We start from the raw sequence: 19,657 nt of genomic DNA, 5'->3' as shown, positions 1-19,657 counted from the left end.
AGGTACAAACTCCTTACAGTCAGTGCCGGATTCAAACCCCTGCTGGCTGGCGTTGTAAGAGCGCTGCGCTATACATTACACTAACTTGCACATGCCCCCGGGATTGGCCCAAGGCCTCCGTCTCGCCGCTGCTGGGGACATCAAATCACCTGCAGAGGTAGGCGCAGGGTCCTGGATATCCTCTTACCTTTGCCGCTGAAGTATTTGCGGTAGTAGCTGGCACCAAGATCTGCGTGCTCGATGAAGTAGGTGGCAGTGCGGGAGAGGTGGCTCTGACGTGGTTCTTCCATCACCGACACTGCGGCACTGGGGCACTGGCTGGAGCACTGCTGCTCCCCTTCACCCCCTACCTCATTGCGGAAGTGCGGGCAGCTCAGGACGAGTGGACTGCCTTCTCCTTGGCTGAGCTCCCAGCCAGGACCTGGCGGCGGAGCCCTGCCCTGGGCGGGGACATGCGCCGGGAGCTGGGAGGCAGCAGATGCCCCGGTGATGATGTTCTTGCGGCGGCCGGCGCTGTCCCGGCTGGAGACAGCCTGGCGCAGGTCGAAGAGGATGCTCTGCACATCATAGTGGGCCAGGCCCCGGGCCCTCTGGCGGGCGCCGGCACCTTCCTCCTGGCTGGGCGCCGCCACGGGTGACCGCGGGCTTTCGGGGTCACTCCACTGTGTGCGGAACCGGCGGCAAGCCTCCGGCGTGGGGCTCTCGGGCAGCCCCAGGAGCAGGTAGGGGTCCCGGAAGCGGGGGTCACTGGCGGACTCTGAGCAGGGCAAAGAGAGCTCACCTTCCCGGCCCCTCTCGGTGGAGGAGTCACTGCTGCACTCCCGACTAAAGGCTGGCGGTGTCCCGACTGTGGGGAGCCCCGGCGCCGCAGCCTCCACCTCCGCCACGCCAGCCTCGCTGTCACTGTGCTGAAGGGCTGGGCTGCGGGTCTTCTCCTCACTCCCCTCCTCCCGGGTACCCACCACTGGCTGGGCCACCGCCCTCCCCTCTCCCCTCGCCCCTCCGTCCTCCGTCACCTCCCGCTGGGGTGGCCATTCCAGGATTCTGGCCCTCACTGTGGTCCCGCTCGGCTCGGGGGCCGGCCGGGCCGCTTTGGGTTCAAAGGTCACTGCCGAGAGCAAAGGTCGGGGGTTGCTCCTCTTGAACTTGCGGAAGAAGAAGTCATCCGACTGCATGTCCCCCCTCTGAGAACAGAAAGGTCCCCAGCTCCGAACCGTCAAGGGCCCAGATACCGGTGACCGGCGAGTTGGAAGGTCCAGGACATCTCAAAGAGGGCAAGATCTCGCCACTCAGTGCAGGGTCCCCAGTCTCCCTTCATCCCAGGTGTCAGAAAACCTTCCGGGGGCCGGGCAGCATCGCCCCTGGAGTGCAGTAGGGTCAAACTCCGAGGGTCCACGCCCAGCAGAGGTCCGCTTTTCAAATGTCTCGACTACTATCCCACCTCAGGATCTCCAGCAGTTCTCAAACCTGCACACCAGCCCGAAGAGAGTGTCTGTATAGCTGAACATCAACCAGAGGGATGGCTGCAATAACAAAAAGAGAAGGGAGATGGTCAGAGACAGCACATCCCTTCGCACCATCCCATCACACATTCCCGGGGTCAGACACAGGGTGAAGTTCCCTCCGCTTCGTTCCATCACACACCCCTGGGATCAGACACAGAGTGAAGCTCCCTTCGCACCGTCCCGTCACACACCCCCGGGGTCAGACACAGAGTGAAGCTCCCACCGCACCGTTTTGGCACACACTTACGGGGTCAGACACAGAGTGAACCTCCCTCCGCAGCATCCCGTCACACACTCCCGGGGTCAGACACAAAGTGAAGCTCCCTCCGCACCATCCCGTCACACACCCCCGGGGTCAGACACAGGGTGAAGCTCCCTCTGCACCGTCCCATCACACATTCCTGGAGTCAGACACAGAGTGAACCTCCCTCCGCACTGTCCTGTCACACACTCCCGGGGTCAGACACAGAGGGAAGCTCTCTCTACACTGATGCTACAGACTCTCAAGGCAGGGAGACCAGAGTAAGATCTTTTTCTGCAAACAAATCCAGTAGCTGGTGTCATGGGACCACTGGACACAATATGTTCCCAGGAGCCTTGGAACTATATTGAGAGCAGTGGGGCTGCTAAGTTTGGCTGCTACAGCCTCACCTTCCTGTTCTGAGTAACCTTTTTAACGGAATTGACTGCTGAGTGATTTGGATGCAAGTTTGGGAGCAGGCCAAGACGTTGTGTATGAGGGAACTTAAAAAGAAAGTACCTTGAGGGGGAAGAGCTATTCAAAGGTGTTTGAGAGCTACCCCATTTCATCTTCCCCCATCTTCCCCCTACTATCCCACCCTCACCCCCTTCCTTCCCCCTCTTGCCCCTTCTCCTTTCACTCGTCTCCCCCTTCCTTTTCCTCCCTCACTCCTCTCCTTCCCTCTCTCCCTCACCTTCACCTCTTCCCCTCCCTCCCCTTCCCCCTCTCCCCTTCACCATTCCCCTCCCTTTTCCACTCTCCCTTCCCCCTTTTCCCCTCCCTCCCCTTACCCCTCTCCAGCCCCTTCACCCCACTCCCCAAACCACTACCCCCCTCCTCCCACTTCTCCCTTCACTGAAAATAAACTAAAATGCTTTAAGGTTTATATATTCGTGCAAGTGAAGTTTGTTCAGTGTACGGACAGTATCGTATTTTTGTCTTTTATTCGTAATGGAGGTGTTTTAGTTAGGCTCTCAAGCAACCAGAAAATACGCTTATCCGGCATCTACCAATGTGGGAAGGGGGAGAGGGAGTGGTGGGGGGAAGAGAAGTGCAGGTTAGCAGAAACTGGGGAAGTCGATGCTGATACCGTCTGGCCAGAGAGTGGGGCCCAGACAGACAATAAGGTGTTGTTCCTGATCTTGGTGGGACATGGACGGGCACGTGACCATGGGAGTGTGACACAGAACTGAAGTGGTCGGCCGCTGGGCAGTCCCTGTCATCGGGGCGGATGGAGCGCAGCGAAGTGATCTCCTAGCCTGCGCCCAGCCTCTCCGACGTGGAAAGGGCCATAGCGGAAGGACCGGATGCCGTAGGTCAGTCCCACAGATATGCAAGTGAGGCACTCCTGCGGCCACAGGGGAAGGTGCCGGTGAGCAGGGGGGATTGGTGGAGAAGGATCAAGGGCTGGGGGCCATTCATTCATGTTCAAGTTTATTTAATCATCCGATTGCCCAAGTACAAAGCAACAAAACAGTGTTCTTCAAACCTCGGTGTAAAACATGCAGACACACAACCAGACATAGTACACATACAGACATATGAAAGGTAAACAGTCCGGGCAGGGCCACTGGCCACTGTTATGTCAACCTTCTACAGGAGCCCTATCGAGAGTGTCCTGGCTGGCAGCATCACAGGGTGGGTATGGTCGCTGCAGAGAAATGGATCGGAGGTCAGTCCACAGGACCACAAGACCAGCAGAGAGGATCACTGGAGTTTCCCCCACCCCCTATTGTCATGATCTACTGGGATTTTTGTCTGAAGAGGGCGCGCAAAATCATTGAGGACCCCCTCTCCGCCCCCTCACACAGCATCTTGCAGCTGCTCCCATCGGTGGGTTGGGAGGGTGGGGGGGGGGGGAAGAGATCCAGGAGGATCAGAGCCAGCACCACCAGCCCGAGGAGCAGCTTCTCCCCACAGGCAGGGAGAAGGCCGAACGACCAAAGGTACAGCTCATTCGTGCTGGCCCGATGGGCCAAATGGCCTACTCCAGCTCCTATTGTCTATTGTCTATTATCCCCGCCCCATGCAGTCGGCCAAGACGGTCTCTCTAGAGATCCTGTGGGAAACGCCAGCCTCGATTAACCCGAAGCACAGGACAGGAAATGGCTGGAGAACTGTCCTGGTACCAACACGGGCACCAGTCTTCACTCCATCGAGTGTCCTTATAAGAGGCGGGGTCTTCAGAAAGCAGTCTCGATCCTCAAGGACCCCCCACCACCGCCAGGAGCCTGAAGACGAGTGCCCAGCGGCACAAGGACAGCTTCTTCCCCACGGCCATCAGGTTCCTGAATGGACAATGAACCACAGACAAGGCCTCATTTTCTGTTCCTTTGCACCAGTTTTACTTATTATTAAATACCAATATTTATATTGGCCTTCCTTCGGTTCGAAGAAGAATCACACCACAGAACCCAGTGCACAATTGAGTTTTAAGGGGCGATCCCACTCTCTCTCGGCAAAGGAGACCTTGATCCAGTGCACAGGCAACCGTTACTGCTGGCCGTTGCTGCAGCCGATGACCAGGACGTCCAAGCGCCTTGCCCCGCTCTCAGCGCTCCACCGCGCCCACTGGGCCTACCTTCATGACCATCAGACCATCCACTGCCGGGGACCAGGCTTCACACGCTGGGATGGGCGGATCCCCTCCCTCGCTGAGGGCCGGAGACCCTCGCCCGGTTTAGACTGTTCACCGTGGGATGGGGGGGTTGATGGCTGCTGCCTGTGCCGCAGCAGCTTGGAGCCACAGGTGAGAGCCAAGCGTCAGGTGGGGGGATCAATGGTGGAAGAGGGTGCGGCAAACCCCCTTCCCCCATCAGAGGCGCTACCCCTCGCCGGACACCCCTTTAACACTGCCGCAAAGCAACGAATTTCACAACAATAAATTCTGATTCGAAATCTTCCTCCTCATGCCCCCTACATGTGGTTCTGTCCTTAGGGCCTGGATGCAGTGCCCTGCAGAACCTCACTGGTGAAGACCGCACAAATACAAAACACCCAGAGACCACCCTTCACTTCTGCTACTGAACCAACATTTCCCCCTCTCCCTTGGGCGATTCCATGCTCACATGGGGCCTTGTCAAACACCCTAACCAAATCACAGCCCCCAATCCTCCTTGTTCCCTCCCCAAACCATTCACCCTCGTTAGGTAGGCACCGTCCTCAACAAGTCCATGCTGATTGACCCCGATTAATCGCTTCCTTTCTACATGATCCCTTGGAATTTCAGGGTTCTGTGTGATGTTGTGTGTGCAAGATGACAATAATGTATATGAATTCCTGTCCTAAGTCAACTAGTATATTGCCCACAAAGCAAGCTGTTTTGGTGAGTCCAAGCAAACATTTGGTGCAGGTGCTATGCAAATATTGTCTGAGGCCCTAGGCATGTTTAGTCAGGATAGGTGCAGACAGGCTATAAAAGCAGCTCACACATCCAGATGCTGTGCATTACAAATGGCATCCAGCTGATTAACATTGTGCACGCAAGACCACATAGTGCAACACCTTCACCCTCGGGCGCCTTCCCTGCTGATCTCGGCTCAGTCGGTGACGAACAGCACGGCGACCATGAAAAAGCGACATTGGGGGTGACTGGAATCCGTCAACGCCAGCCGCCTACCATTGGACCCTGATGTGGGAGGCTGAGCGCAAGATGAAAATCAGTGGCAAAACGTGGTCAGTTGAACCCGCGCAATGCGACGGCACTATTATGCAATTAAACTGGTGAGATCCTTAATTTAACGTTTCTCCACCTTCCTACATGGCCCAGAAAATCTGAAGTGATCTATACATTCAGTTTGAAGAGATCTATCATGATCACCCAATTGTTTTCAGGAAGCAAACCATTTTTTGCGGGGGGTGGGAAACATGTCCAGTGTTACTTGTTTGCCGCTGGAGTCAAACCATCTTAGTTTGTCTTAACTTCCCCTTTCAAATGAGATTACCAAAATCTTCCATATTTGCAACATCTCTGTCCCAGGAAGGATTGCAGAATTGCAAAGTTCTTCAGTAAGTTCCTCCTGAGTCTCTTAACAGCCGGCCATCCTGTTCAAAAGTGGACTTGACAATTTATCCCCCCCCTTTCTAAATTTTAATTTTGACAATGTTTACCCACGTGTTTATTTTCATCATCCTTCTTTCTTTCTTCTTTGGCTTGGCTTCGCGGACGAAGATTTATGGAGGGGTAATGTCCACGTCAGCTGCAGGCTCGTTTGTGGCTGACAAGTCCGATGCAGGATAGGCAGACACGGTTGCAGTGATTGCAAGGGAAAATTGGTTGGTTGGGGTTGGGTGTTAGATTTTTCCTCCTTTGTCTTTTGTCAGTGAGGTGGGCTCTGCGGTCTTCTTCAAAGGAGGTTGCTGCCCGCCGAACTGTGAGGCGCCAAGATGCACGGTTTGAGGCGATATCAGCCCACTGGCGGTGGTCAATGTGGCAGGCACCAAGAGATTTCTTTAGGCAGTCCTTGAACCTCTTCTTTGGTGCACCTCTGTCTCGGTGGCCAGTGGAGAGCTCGCCATATAACACGATCTTGGGAAGGCGATGATCCTCCATTCTGGAGACGTGACCTACCCAGCGCAGTTGGATCTTCAGCAACGTGGATTCTTTAGAAATAGGAGAGGAGTCGGGACCTGCTCCGGCATTCAGTGGTTGATCTGATGACGGGCTCCTGTCCACCTACCTGTCTCTTCCCCCCCATCCATTAATTCCCCTGCCATGTAAACATATTTATTGAGGCCACCTCTGCTGCTTCAATGGGCAGAGGATGTCCACAGATTCACCCAGAGCGGTTCCTCCTCATCTCCTATGACCCTGAATCTTGAGGCTATGTCCCGTAGTTCTGGTCTCCCACACCAATGGGAGCAACATCTACCATATCTCTGCCTTTTCTATAAGATACTTCCCCCCCCCCCCCCATTCTCCTAAATTCCATCAAGTACGGTTCCAGGCAACTCAATCACTCCTCTCGTAGGCCAACCCTCTGGAATCCACCTGCTAACCCTCCCCCCCCCACCCTGCACCGCCTCGAAAGCCAATTTATCCTTCCACCAGGCAGGAGACCAGAACTGCCTGCAGCCCTTCAGACGTGGCCTCGCCAGGACCTTGTCTGGCTGCAGCGTGGCCTCCCTGCTGCTGAATCCAATTCCTCCAGCAATGACGGTCAACACTCCATTTGCTACTGAACCCACATGTGTCTAATTGGCCATTCTCCCTTGGAACATGACCTCGTTCGATCACCTTGGGCTTTATGAAACACCCTCCCAAACCTTCCCTCCCCAAATCATCCACCCTCGCTGAGTAGGCAACAAGTCTGCACTGATTGACCATGATTAACCCTTCCTCCTTACGTGACAATTTACATAATCTCTCGGAAACCTTAGGGTTCGATATGACACCGTGTGGGTACCGTGACAATAAATCTGAGCTCTGATTGTTATTAAGAACATAGGAAGTAGGAACAGGAGTAGGCCAAAAATGGCCCATTGAGCCTGCTCCGCCATTCAATACGATCATGGCTGATCTAATTTATGACCTATTGATGCCTTTCGTAATTGTGTATATTTCTATCAGATCTCCACCTAAATTCCAGCGAGCACAGCCCCAGAGAACTCAATCTCTCCTCATGGGCCAACCCCCGCCATCCCTTCTCTGTACCCTCTCCAAAGCCAATACCTTTAGAATCAGGATTTATTGCCAAGAATAAGCCAGAAAATTTGCAGCATCACAGTGCAAACATTCAAAACCATCTTACTATTAATCTGATGGTGGAGGGGAAGGTGCTGTCCCTGTGTTTGTCTTCAGCCTCCCCGATGGTAGCAGAGTGAAGAGGGCACAGCCTGGGTGGTGGGGGCATCTTTGAGGATAGACGCTGCTTTTTTGAGGCATCGATGGAGTGAAGTCTGGTGCCCCGTGATGCTGCAGGACGGGTTAGCGGCCCTCTGGATTCTGACCCTGAGAGTTCTGGCCCTGAGAGTTGGTGCCTCCACATTCAGCCAGAATGCTCCCCACGGTATCACCTGCGGAAGCTTCTGAGAGTCTTCGGTGACTCAGACACCTCACCAAGTCTGGCCACTGCTGGGTCTTCTTTGTGACCGCATCGAGGCCTCCAGGTCTGGTCCTCAGGTGTATATTTTCCTGGGCAATATTTTAGTTCATCTCCGATTTCTCCCTTACAAAATAGCTTTCCGTTTCCCCCAAAACCAAGTCATTCTTCTCCTGCCGACTCATTTCCCTGTCTGGTGAATTTGGCCTCAGCAAACTGTTGAGAGCATTTAGGGCAGGTGCGGTTGGTGTGATGCCTTCACAGCGCCGGTGATCCGATCTGGGGTTCGAATCCCATGCCATCTGTGATGAGGAGTTTCTCCCCAGGGGTGAGGGGAGGGCTCTGGTTTCCTCCCACCATTTGAAACGCAGGTCGGGTTAACAAGGTGTAAATTGGGCAGCACGGGCTCGTGAGCCGAATGGCCTGTTACCGTGCAGTATGACAACACTTTTTGTTAAAATTAGAAATTATTTTATTGACACGTAATACAACAGAAAATGTTAGTCTACCTTAAGGCAGGCAGAGATTTGCCGTCAGCAACAATTGCCAGCACCCTTTTCCACCAGGGATAAGAGAGGCAAAAGAGAGTCCTCCCGGGGCCCATGGATTTACCTCCAGCACTCCTACAGCCTTTGGGTTGAAGCGCCGGCGGCCTGAGCTCCAGGTGCACTCCCTGGTGCGATTGGGAAGCCTCCAGTGATCCCCCCCACCACCCCCACATCCTGGTTCCGAACCCTGGCACCCCCTCCAGCCAGTTTTGAACCCGTTTGCCGCCAGTTTGACTGCAGCCCGCCTCTTGCGCTAATTCAGCCTCAGAGCCCCCCGCTGCGGTGGTCACTGCCCCATGGGTCACCTCTGCTTCTCCTCAAACGGGAGTGGGGGGTGACATCCCTGTTTTTTTTTTGGCACCCTGTGCCAGTTCCCTGGAGTCTGCAACCCCTCGTTGGCACTGCCAATCATAGGCGCCACCATCTTGGTTGCGGATCCCCGCAGACAGAGACGGTTAAGAACCAAGACAGTTACATGGCCACTGGTTTTCACAGTTGGGAGGCACTTTGAGGACATAAATGGTCATCAAGCGGCCAGCAGTGGAGAGGGTCAAGAACTTCAAATTCCTGGGGTCATCGTCTCCGGGGATCTTTTCTGGAGCCTCCATGTTGATGCAGTTATGAAGAAGATACTTTCTGAAGAGTTTGAGGAGATTCGAAGACTTTCAGAAACTTCTACAGGTAGTACCGTGGAGAGCATTCTGGCAATGCTCAGGACAGGAAAAATCTCCAGAGGGCTGTGATCTCAGCCAGCGCCATCAATCTCCATTCCATCTAGGACGTCTACAATACCTTTCGCTCCCACCCCCGCCTACCCTTCCCTTCTCACCAGCCTTTTAATACAGGCCCCTTGCCTGCCTTTCACTCACACCTTGAAGAAGGATTCAGGCCCGAAATATCGGTTAGAGAACATAGAACAGTACAGCACTTCGGTCCTCAAGATTGTTCTGGCCCATATATTCCTTAAAAAAAGCACTAAACCCTCCTTGCCCTGTAGCCCTTTATTTTTCTGTCATCCGTGCGTCTGTTCAAAGCCCCTTTCACACTTGCCAGTGGCCCCAGGAATCGAATGCCAACCGGCCTTTAAAGTGCCCCTCCCCGAGTACGATCCTGGCGTCTGCGTTGAAATGGGCAGGCCCTTCTGATTCAAGGTAGAACAGACCAAACGCCGGGGATAGACCCTTGCAAGGGTGAAAGCTTTCAGTGTCCTGGTTAGGGGTGGTCAAGTGTGAAAGGCCGAACCCCCATTCCTATCGCAGGACACTGAATGGCTGACTTACTGGGACGCAAGTGTGAAAAGGGGCTTAAGAGTCTCTTAAATACCCCCATTGTTCCAGCCTCCACCACCACCCCCAGGAAAGGCGCTCCAGGCCCCCACGACTCTTTGAACAGACATCCTCTGGTGTTTGCTGATCCTGCCCTGGGAAACAGGTATTTGTAGAGATGTATGGACTGCCCAGACTTACCCCCTCTTGCTCTTGGACCCGGGACCTTTCTGATTCGTGCATCAGTAATGCTCAGGTTGTTGGTAATTAAATAAATCACAATAATCACGTCCATCGTGTCTACGTGATTATTGTGAGCCCCACATACTGGCTGCCCACACTGTCTATGCCTCCCATATCCTTGTCAACCTCTATTAAGTCCCCTCTCATCCTTCTTCGCTCCAAAGGGAAAATTCCCGGCTCTGCTGACCTTGCCTCATAAGGCGCGTTCTCCAATTTAGGCAACATCCTGGTGAGTCTCCTCTGCCCCCTCTCCATGGCTTCCACATCCTTCCTGCAATGCCATGACTGGAACTGAACACAATACTCTCAGGCAGCACGAGAGTTGCGCGATGCCTTTACAGCGCCAGTGATCGGGGCCGGACCTGGGTTCAAATCCCGCGCGCACTAAACGTAAGGCGTTTGTGCATTCGCCCCATGTCTCTGTGAGTTTTCTCCATGGTGGGGGGGGGGGGGGGGGGGCGGGGCTCATACTTCCTCCCGCCCTTCAAAAACATAACAGGATGAAGTTTAATGGGGCGTGAATTAGGCGGCATGGACTCGAAGGGCCGATTGGCCTGTTACAATGCAATATGTCTAATTTTTTTTAAACCTGTGGGCTCACCAGAGATTTGTAGAGTTGCAACATGACCTCTCAACTCCTGAACTCAATCCTCAATGAAACCCAGCGTCCCACAGGCCTTGACTATCCTGTGTGGTGACCTTGAGGCGTGTATGAATTTGGACCCCAAGGTCCCTCTGTTCATCCACACTCTTTACCCACTATGGACTCTGAGTTCTTCCACTTGTCCCTCATCTGGATTCTGTTCCTCCCACCTCGGGTCACTTTCCAAGGCCCAGGGACAACGTCTGACCCGTCCCCCTCTACTAGGGAAACCTGACGGGCTCCTGAGTAAAGGAGCAACCGTCTTGTTCCTCCTCTCGGCTGTCGCTGGGGGAAATCTAGCTTGTCCCTTTCCAAGGGACAGGCCAACGTGCCTCACAATAATCTTCTGCCAATAACCTTAGAATTAGAAGGGGGTTAAGTTAGGTTAGTTAAGTTAATAGTGATAAGTTAAAGTTTAATTCTGTTTTCATATTTAAAGATAATTAAAAGCAACTTTTGTTTAAGTAACCATTTGTCTTGGTGAATATCTATTGTTGCTGGGTTTTGGGGTCCTCTGAGCTCGTACCAACCATCTTCTCAAAAGGGATTATTTTTTTTAATTTAGGCATACAGCACGGTAACAGGCCATTCCAACACCCCAGCCTGTGCTGCCCAAGCCCCAGACATTTTGAAGGGTGGGAGGAAACCGGGGCACCTCGGTTGGGGGGAGAGAACGTCCAAACTCCCTATGGGCAGTGGTCAGATTCGAACCCAGTTGGCTGGCACTGTACGGGACCCCAAAGGGATGGGCAACTAAATACAGGTTCAGCCTGCGCATGGGGCCCATATCCCGGAGAAAGAGCGAAGAAGAAAAAAAAGCTTGCTCTGGCGAAGAGAGGGAGGTCAAAGACCAGAGGGATGGAAACTTGAAGCAGCAAGGTTTAGCTGGAGGAACTCAGCAAGAAGAGATGGTCAGTCAATGTGGCATTGGGGGCCATGACTGAAAGGGGAGAAGGAAACTGGGGGAGGGTCACAGAGGTTAGAGGGTAATGGGCAGAAGTTGTGAAAGGTGGAGAGACAGGTAGAAGGTAGAACCTTGCGTTCAATGTTAGCAAAACCAAGGAGTTGATTGTGGACTTCAGGAAGAAATCTGGGGAACAGAACCCAGTTCTCAACAAGGGGTCAGCAGTGGAGAGGGTCGAGAACCTCAAATTCCTGTGTGTCAACTTCTCCGAGGATCTGTTCTGCAGCCTCCGTGCCAATGCCAACACGGAGATTTCATTTGGTGAGACGGTTCGGGATGTCGCCAAAGATTCTCGTGAACGTCCACAGGAGGTACCGCAGAGAGCATTCTGGTGGGTTGCATCACTGCCTGGTACGGAGACGCTCAGGACAAGAATAAAACTCCAGGGGGGTTGTTAACTTGGCCTGCGACATCACAGGCCCCAGGCTCCACTCCATCGAGAGCATTGACAAGAGGCAGGGGTCTCAAGAAGCAGCCTCTCCCCCAGTGGTTCTCAACCTTTTTCCACTCACATCCCCCTTTAAGTAATCCCTCTGGCATCGGTGCTCCTTGATTAGTAAGAGGGGGATGCAGGTGGGAAGGGAAGGTTGAGAACCACTGCTCGAGACCCAATTGTTACTGAAATATTTGGCTTGAGAAAAATTGTCGTTGGCCCATTTCCTTCGGGAGCTCTGAAACCCTGCACATAACGAGTCCATGAGAGATGATTAAAACAGTGGTTTCAAACCTACCCACACCCCACCTTAAGCTAATCACAGAGCCCGGATGGTAGAGGTAATACTTAAAGTGGGATGGGAGTGGAAAGAAAAAGGTTGCGAACCATTGGTCTATCCTCAAGGACCCCCAACACCCAGGCCATGCCCTCTTCACTCGGCTGCCATCGGGGAAGGAGGTACAGGAGCCTGAAGATGAGCACCCAGCGGCACAAGGGAAGCTTCTTCCCCCCGCCCGTCAGATTCCCGAACGGACACCGAATGACAGGCACCGCCCCCTATTTTTGTCCTGCGTTGTTTATTTATTCTGGAATGTAATCTAGATGACAATCTATCACAGGCCTCCAGTCTGAGCGACAATTATCTACTGCTGCTCCCTGGCTTGTCCAGTGAAGCCAAGGTCGAATTCAATAAGGTTTAACTGGGGAAGGAGAGGGGAGATCAGAGCGCCTTGACTCGAATTAAAGGGTGCAGGGGCACTGCCAAAGAGGGGAAACCTGCAGTTAGAGAGCAGAATGGAGGCAGGAGAGGCCGGGAATCCTGTCTCACCACACCTTACCCCGGCAATAAAATGCAACCCCTTCCCCACCTCCCCCGCCCACCCCCGCCCGAGGCCAATTCAGCATCATAGCAAAATGCAGAGCGCAGGACTATATGGCTCCTCTCAGCCGCCCCTATCTTTCAGCCCGCTGCCCCTCGACCCCCCACCACATCGCTCCAGAGGAGGTGTCCGGGAAAGGAGCATCCCCACAATCCCCCCCCACCCCCACTGCGGGGCCAGTGGTGGACAAAGGCAACCCACCGCCAATTCCGCGCCCCTGGTTGACCCCTCCAGGACAGCTACTCCCTCCCACTTCATAGTGCAGGCCCTTCGGCCCACCTTATTGTGCTATACAAACCTACTCCACAGCCTAACCCCTTCCCTACCCTGCGCCCCTCACACTATATGTAATCGTTCCGAGAAATAAAGCTGAATTTACCTTTCAGACTGACGACTGAAAATTGCGGATCGTGCGGTGCTTTTATGCGGGAGTGGCTCGTGACCCAGCTTCCGAAGCTGAGGTGGGGGGGCGGAGGCGAGAGATGTAGCAGCGCGCTGGGAAGGGAAAGTGGTGACGGAAGAGCTGGCAGAGATCCAGGCAAGAGACCTTGGGATCTCCTGTGCCACGTACAATTCGCGGTCCCGGGTCACGGCCTGGCGGCGACATCAGGACCCCCCCCACCTTTGGGGCCACATTCAGCGGCAATCCTCTTTCGCAGGGCTTCGCATCTGACACCACCCCCTGCCTCCCTGCACCCCTAGATCAACCAATCCTCCTTTGATGGAGCAATTTAAAGGCAGAGGAAATGTGTTTTTACAAATCGCTCATTTCCACAATCAAAGAGTCCTTTAAATATTCCCCATTGTACGACCCCCGGCCTCCACTACTCTCCGTGTACCCCGACGCCTCCCCGAAACATCTCCCCCCTCCCCTCATCTCGTGCACATGCCCCCTAGCGCTTGTTTCCTCTCTCCAATCTCTCCCACTCCCTATCCCATTCATTCTAACATCCAAATCAGGGCATCACCCCCCTCACTCCCTCTTCTCTCAGCATGCTTAATTCTCATCTCAGTCCTGCCCTCTCCACCACGCCCTGAGCTGGGAGAGTCTTCCAGCTCCCGTTAACCAAGGTGTTTAACCCAGGAGCAGGCCGCAGCCTTTATCTAAAGCTCCCACAATGATTCGGCCGTTTGGATGTGCAATTTTCTTTTTAAAGAATCTATGCTCTCTACACGTACGCCTCACCGATTCCCAAAAGCACTTCCTGCCTCTCATTCGCTGCACGTCCACTGGTCCGAGAGGTTCAGCTCCAGGGCCCTACCTTGCTGTGAGTTTCCACAGGTACTAACCCGTCTGACACCAGAGGAGTGGAACTCGCTAGGGACAGGAGACGGCCTCACCGGTTTGCGTAATTGGTGGTTGTCGGTAATCGGATTTCAGTGCGGAAAAAAAACCCACTTCCTCTTACAGCTGCTTGACAGCCAGCTCCTTGCGGACGCGCTCGAGACTCTCTCCCCTCCCGCCTGCACCACCCCCACCCCTCACTCCTTTACCTCTGCACCTTCTGCAGGGCACAGAGGGCTCCAGGCTGGTCCCGGTACGGCCTGGGAGGTGGAGGGCGCAGGGAGAGAAGGCGGGTGCGGGAAATCGGAGCCAAAACGCAGTAGGTCAAGCAACAAGAATTGGGGGGGGAGGGGAAAGGGAGGGAAAAAAAATGTTTTTTTTTTATCAGTCAACGGTTCAGGCCGGAACCCTCCATCAGAGCAGAGGGGAGGTGGGCAGTAAAATGAGGACATGGTGGGGAATGGAGTTTTAAAATTAGCATCTGATGGGACATAGAACAGTGCTAGCCCTTCGGCCCTCAATGTTGTGCTGACCTATAAAAAATACGAAAACCTCCCTGCCCCATAACCCTCTATTTTTCTTTCATCCATGTGTCTGTCTCTTAAATGTTCCAGCCTCCACCACCACCCCCGATGAGGCATTCCAGGCCCCCGCAACTCTCTATGTAACAAAAACTTACCCCTAAACTTCCCTCCCTTCACTTTGTACAGACGTCCTCTGGTGTTTGCCGATCCAGCCCTGGGAAACATTTGCTCTTCCCTACAAATTGCACCCCCGTATCCATCAGATGCCAGATTAGACCCTGCAAATTGCCCCTGCATTCGTGAAAGTCCCTGATGAAATGCTGGCCATTCTCTGCCTGCTTGCTCAACCCTGCCACTTGGGGAAACCTCGGCCATAGGGGGAAGACTTCAAAACCCAAGTAACAACCAGCAGGTCAGTCTGTGGCCGTGGAGGGAGGAACAGTCCGCATTTCTGTTCCAACAAAGTGTCTTCCATCTAAAACGTGGACCATTTTTCTCTCTCTGCGGGTGCTGCCTGGACCTGCCTGGTTCTTTTCTGATTGCTTTTTTTAAAATAAAAGACTTAAAGGCTTGGTCAGCACAGTTAGCAGATGGATGTTACAGCGCCAGCGACCCCAGGTTTGAAACTCGCGCTGTCTAAAAGGAGTCTGTACGTCCTCCCCGTGACTGCGTGGGTTTCCTCCCAACCTCCCAACATATGGGTTTGTAGGTTAATTGGTGTGATTGGGCGACATGATCTCAAGGGCCGGTTACTGTGCTGTATGTCTAAAATATTTTAAATTTTCCACCTGAAGGTCCAAGCCTGTTTCAGCTATTAATATTCCCATTTGATTCTCTTTCTTCCTGCAAGAGGTGACAAGCAGCCCTAATGTTTCTTTGTCTGACTTATAACTGACTATGGTGTCATCAGAACATCAGAAACAGAGGCAGGAGTTGGCCATTCGGCCCATCAAGCCTGTCCCACCGTTCAATGATATCATGGCTAATCTGACGATCAGCTCATCTCCACCCACTTGCCTTTTTCCCCCATGTCCCTTCATTCCCCACCCCCCCCAAACTATGTAAAAATCTACCCAGCCTCGTCTTAAATCTATTTACTGAGGTCACCTCCACTGCTTTGAAGGGCAGCAAATTCCACAGATTCCCCACCCTCTGGGAAAAGCAGTTCCTCCTCATCTCTGTCCTCAATCTTGAGGCTGTGTCCCCTAGTTCTGGTCTCCCCCACCAAAGGGAACAATGTACCTATCTGTATCTTATCTACACCTTTTTTAATTTTACACTTTTCTATAAGATTCCCTTTCATTCTTCTAAATTCCAGCGAGTCCAGTCCAGTCAATCATTGTCATAAGTTGACCCTCTCATTCCTCGAGTCAGGAGACCAGATCTGCCCGCAGTTCTCCAGATGCGTCCTCACCAGGACCTTGTCCAGTTGCAGCACAACCACCTGCTCCCAAATTCAACCCCTCCAGCAATGAAGACCACAGTTCCATCTGCCTTCTTATTACCCAGCTGCACCTGCAAACCAACCTTCTGTGATTCATGCACAAGCCCTCCCAGGTCTTCCTGCACACACCCTCCCAGGCCCTCTGGCACAGCCGCCAGCTGCAATCGCTTATGCGGCATTTCCTGTTTAATTACAGGACAATAAAAGAATCTTTAATAAGCTTGGGGCTTCAAACCGTCCCCAGTCCTCCGACACCTGAAGGCAATGGTCCAGACTGTCAGGGGGGAATGGAGAGAGTGGTCCAGACAGGAGAAGGGCTGATCCCAGAGAAGCAGCTGGCTGGAACACAGGAGAAGGAGCCCCAACACCAGCCCTCACCCGGCCAGGTTGGTGAATGAGAGGGGGTGGTGGGGTGGGGAGGGTCAGGGCTGACCCACAAGAGGGAGGTGTTGTTTCTATTGGTGGGAGAGACCAATTACAAGAGAGAGAGAGAGAGAGAGGGAGAGAGAGAACAGGGGGGCCTGAGGTAACCCACCCCCTCGACGGCCACTTACGGAGCGGCTGCGGAGACCAGGGACGGCAGAGAGTGGCGGTGATGTTGGTGTGAGATTCGGCTACGAAGTAGGATGCGCCAGTTGGATCAGGAGCTCTGGCAGCCTCGGTGAAGCGACATGCGATGCCGGAGAGAGGAGACAATGTGGGGGGGGGGGGTCCCAATAACGCCTTTTTGTTTCCCCTCTCCTCTCTCGAAGGGCAGCGTAGAGGTCAGTGCAATGCTGTTACGGCACCAGCAATCAGGACCAGGTTTCGAATCCCCCGTTGTTTATTTGTATGTTCTGCGTTGGTTTTCCTGGGGGGTCTGGTTTCCTCCAACCCTTCAAAATGTACTGGGGGTTGTAGGTCAATTGGGTGCAATGGGGTGGAATGGGCTCATAGGCCGGAAGGGCCTGTTACCACACTGTAAGTCTAAAAAATCAAAATGGGTGCACACCGAGTAGAGTGATCCTATTCACCCCCGACGGCAGGCAGTGGGGAAGGTTATTGGAAATGGGGAGGGGGATGGGGGAGGGTTATATTAATCAAAAATATAATCTGGGGTTTCAAAACATCTGATGGGAAGAGAGCGTGGACACATCTACTCGATACACATCCACGGCTGAGGGCATAGGGAATGGATGAACAGGTCCAACAATCAGAGGAAAACACCAGGGAGGGAGGGAGGGAGAGGGGGAGAAAAAGAGAGAGAGAGAGAGAGAGAGAGAGAGAGGGGAGAGAGGGAGAGAGGGGGGTACAGAGAGAAGGAGAGAGGAGGAGAGAGGGGGGAAGAGAGTGAGGGGGAGAGAGAGAGAGAGAGAGAAAGGGAGAGAGGGGGCATAGAGAGAGAGACAGGGTGAGAGAGTGAGACAGAGAGAGAGAGAAAGGGGGACAGAGAGAGGGAGAGAGGGGGAGAGAGGGGGGGAGAGAGTGAGGGGGAGAGAGAGATAGAGAGACGGGGGAGAGAGAGGGAGACAGAGAGGGGGAGAGAGAGAGACAGAGGGGGAGAGAGAGGGAGAGAGGGGGAGAGAGAGGGGGGAGAGAGTGAGGGGGAGAGAGAGATAGAGAGAGAAAGGGAGAGAGGGGGGCACAGAGAGAGAGAGACGGGGGGAGAGAGAGGGAGACAGAGAGGGGGAGAGAGAGAGACAGAGGGGGAGAGAGAGGGAGAGAGGGGGAGAGAGAGGGAGAGAGGGGGAGAGAGAGAGAGGGGGAGTGGGGGGGGAGAGAGGGGGAGAGAGGGGGAGAGAGGGGGGAGAGAGACAGAGAAAGGGAGAGAGGGGGCAAGAGAGAGAGAGGGAAGAGAGAGAGAGACAGAGAGAGAGAGGGGGGAAGAGAGAGAGAGAGAGAGAGAGAGGGACAGAGGGAGGGAGAGAGGGAGAAGGGGGGACAGAGAAGGAGAGAGGGGGAGAGAGGGGGGAAGAGAGTGAGGGGGAGAGAGATAGAGAGAGAGAAAGGGAGAGAGGGGGCAGAGAGGGAGAGACAGGGGAGAGAGAGTGAGACAGAGAGAGAGAAAGGGGACAGAGAGAGGGGGAGAGAGAGGGGTGAGAGAGTGAGGGGGAGAGAGAGATAGAGAGAGAAAGGGAGAGAGGGGGGCAGAGAGAGGGAGACAGAGAGGGGGGAGAGAGAGAGGGGGAGAGAGAGAGGGAGAGAGAGGGGGAGAGAGAGAGGGGGGAGAGAGTGGGGAGGGAGAGAGGGGGAGAGAGACAGAGAAAGGGAGAGAGGGGGCAAGAGAGAGAGAGGGGAGAGAGAGGGAGACAGAGAGAGAGAGGGGGGAAGAGAGAGAGAGAGAGAGGAGAGAGAAGAGAGAGAGAGAGAGAGAGAGAGAGAGCATGTGTGTGTGACTGCTTCTCCTTCCTCAAAATCAAAACCTCGCTCAAAAGGCACAAGTACGGGGGATGTCGGTATTGAAGTTTAGGGGGAAGTTATTGACACAGAGAGTTGTGGGTGCCTGGAATCCCTTGCCAGGGGATGGTGCTGGAGGCTGGAGTAGTCAGGACACATACTCGAAAGAAAAATAGAGGGTTATGTTGGGAAGATTTAGATAGATTATTGAGTATGTTTATATGGGTCGGCAGAACATCGTGGGCCGAAGAGCCTATGCTGTGCTAGAATGTTCTATGGACTAAATCAACACTGGGGAACAAAACTGGGATGGTGAGAAGGGACAGGGGCATGGGTGGGTCAACAAGGGGCAGCTGTGTGGCGCACTGTGATACAAACAGGCTTTTAAATACATTAAAGTAAGGCCCCGTGCTCTTCTGCCCCTCCCCCCCCCACACCACGGTAAAAGACGACTCACATAGATCACATCTCCGCTAGAAGAAGTGCCCCGGGTGCTTCATGGGAACATTATTCCCCCCCTCTCCAGCACTGGCACAGAAGGCCAAGGCTCCTCTGGTCTGGACACTGGTCAACCTCCTTGTCCTGGGACAGGGGAGCCTCTCTCTGCCTGTCTCGAGGCCCGGCGCTGCCAGGCTGGTCAATGGAAGGGATCAGGCCCCTTGGAGAACGGCCTGATCTGGGGGCTGGTAACCAGATCACCAAAGGGGGTAGGTGGGGCCTGCTGGCTGTGGGCCCAGAGGGCCTGTGACCTCTGACCCAGCTGGCAAGCAATGGTGACAAGCGCTGGCTGATGTAGGCCGCAGTTTGCCAAGCAGGGAGGACATCATGCCGTTTGCCTCTCCCCTCTCCCTTCACCTAAGGGAAAACAAATGTGCCGCGGCTACAATGCCCTTGAGGACTTCCTCCTATCCTCTGGGCTGGCTTCCATCGCTGGCTTTGCCCAGCCTGAGCTACCTTGCCATAGTGATTGCTCCCATTCTCTCCCCCCACCACCCACCCAGATAAAACACGTGCTCAAGGTAAGTCCAGCACAACGGCAAGGCCCAGTCCCAGCTGTGTAGCCTCCATCAGATCCCTGATACACAGCCCCGCTACCTAACTCTAGAGAAATGTCCAGGGTCAGTGAGGTTGAAGATGGGGGGAGGAGGAGAGGTGTAAATGTCCCCTTCTTCTCCATCAACACAACCCACCTCCTTGGGAGGGTGTGTGTGTGTGTGTGTGTGTGTGTGTATGTGTGTGTCTGTATGACAGGAAGAGTGATGGA

General features: G+C 54.0%; 1 protein-coding gene across 13 annotated transcripts in view; it reads right to left on the bottom strand.

Annotated features, from left to right (window-relative positions):
- Positions 1-19,657, bottom strand: part of sipa1 (signal-induced proliferation-associated 1) — a 159,035-nt gene that overhangs the window by 66,105 nt on the left and 73,273 nt on the right. For 4 of the 13 annotated variants that reach the window (XM_069893988.1, XM_069893991.1, XM_069893992.1 and 1 more), the window contains exon 2: positions 188-1,523. In XM_069893988.1, coding sequence (XP_069750089.1) covers positions 188-1,175 — 988 coding nt within the window. In that variant the 5' untranslated portion in view covers positions 1,176-1,523. Of the gene's footprint in view, positions 1-187; positions 1,524-13,143; positions 13,554-13,943; positions 14,149-19,657 lie in introns of those variants that run through there. The other 9 variants (XR_011343174.1, XM_069893985.1, XM_069893994.1 and 6 more) reach the window with 7 other exon arrangements.

The sequence above is a fragment of the Narcine bancroftii genome, chromosome 8 (assembly GCF_036971445.1).
Source record: "Narcine bancroftii isolate sNarBan1 chromosome 8, sNarBan1.hap1, whole genome shotgun sequence".
Taxonomy (NCBI): domain Eukaryota; kingdom Metazoa; phylum Chordata; class Chondrichthyes; order Torpediniformes; family Narcinidae; genus Narcine; species Narcine bancroftii.
This window is presented reverse-complemented; position numbering and strand designations above follow the sequence as displayed.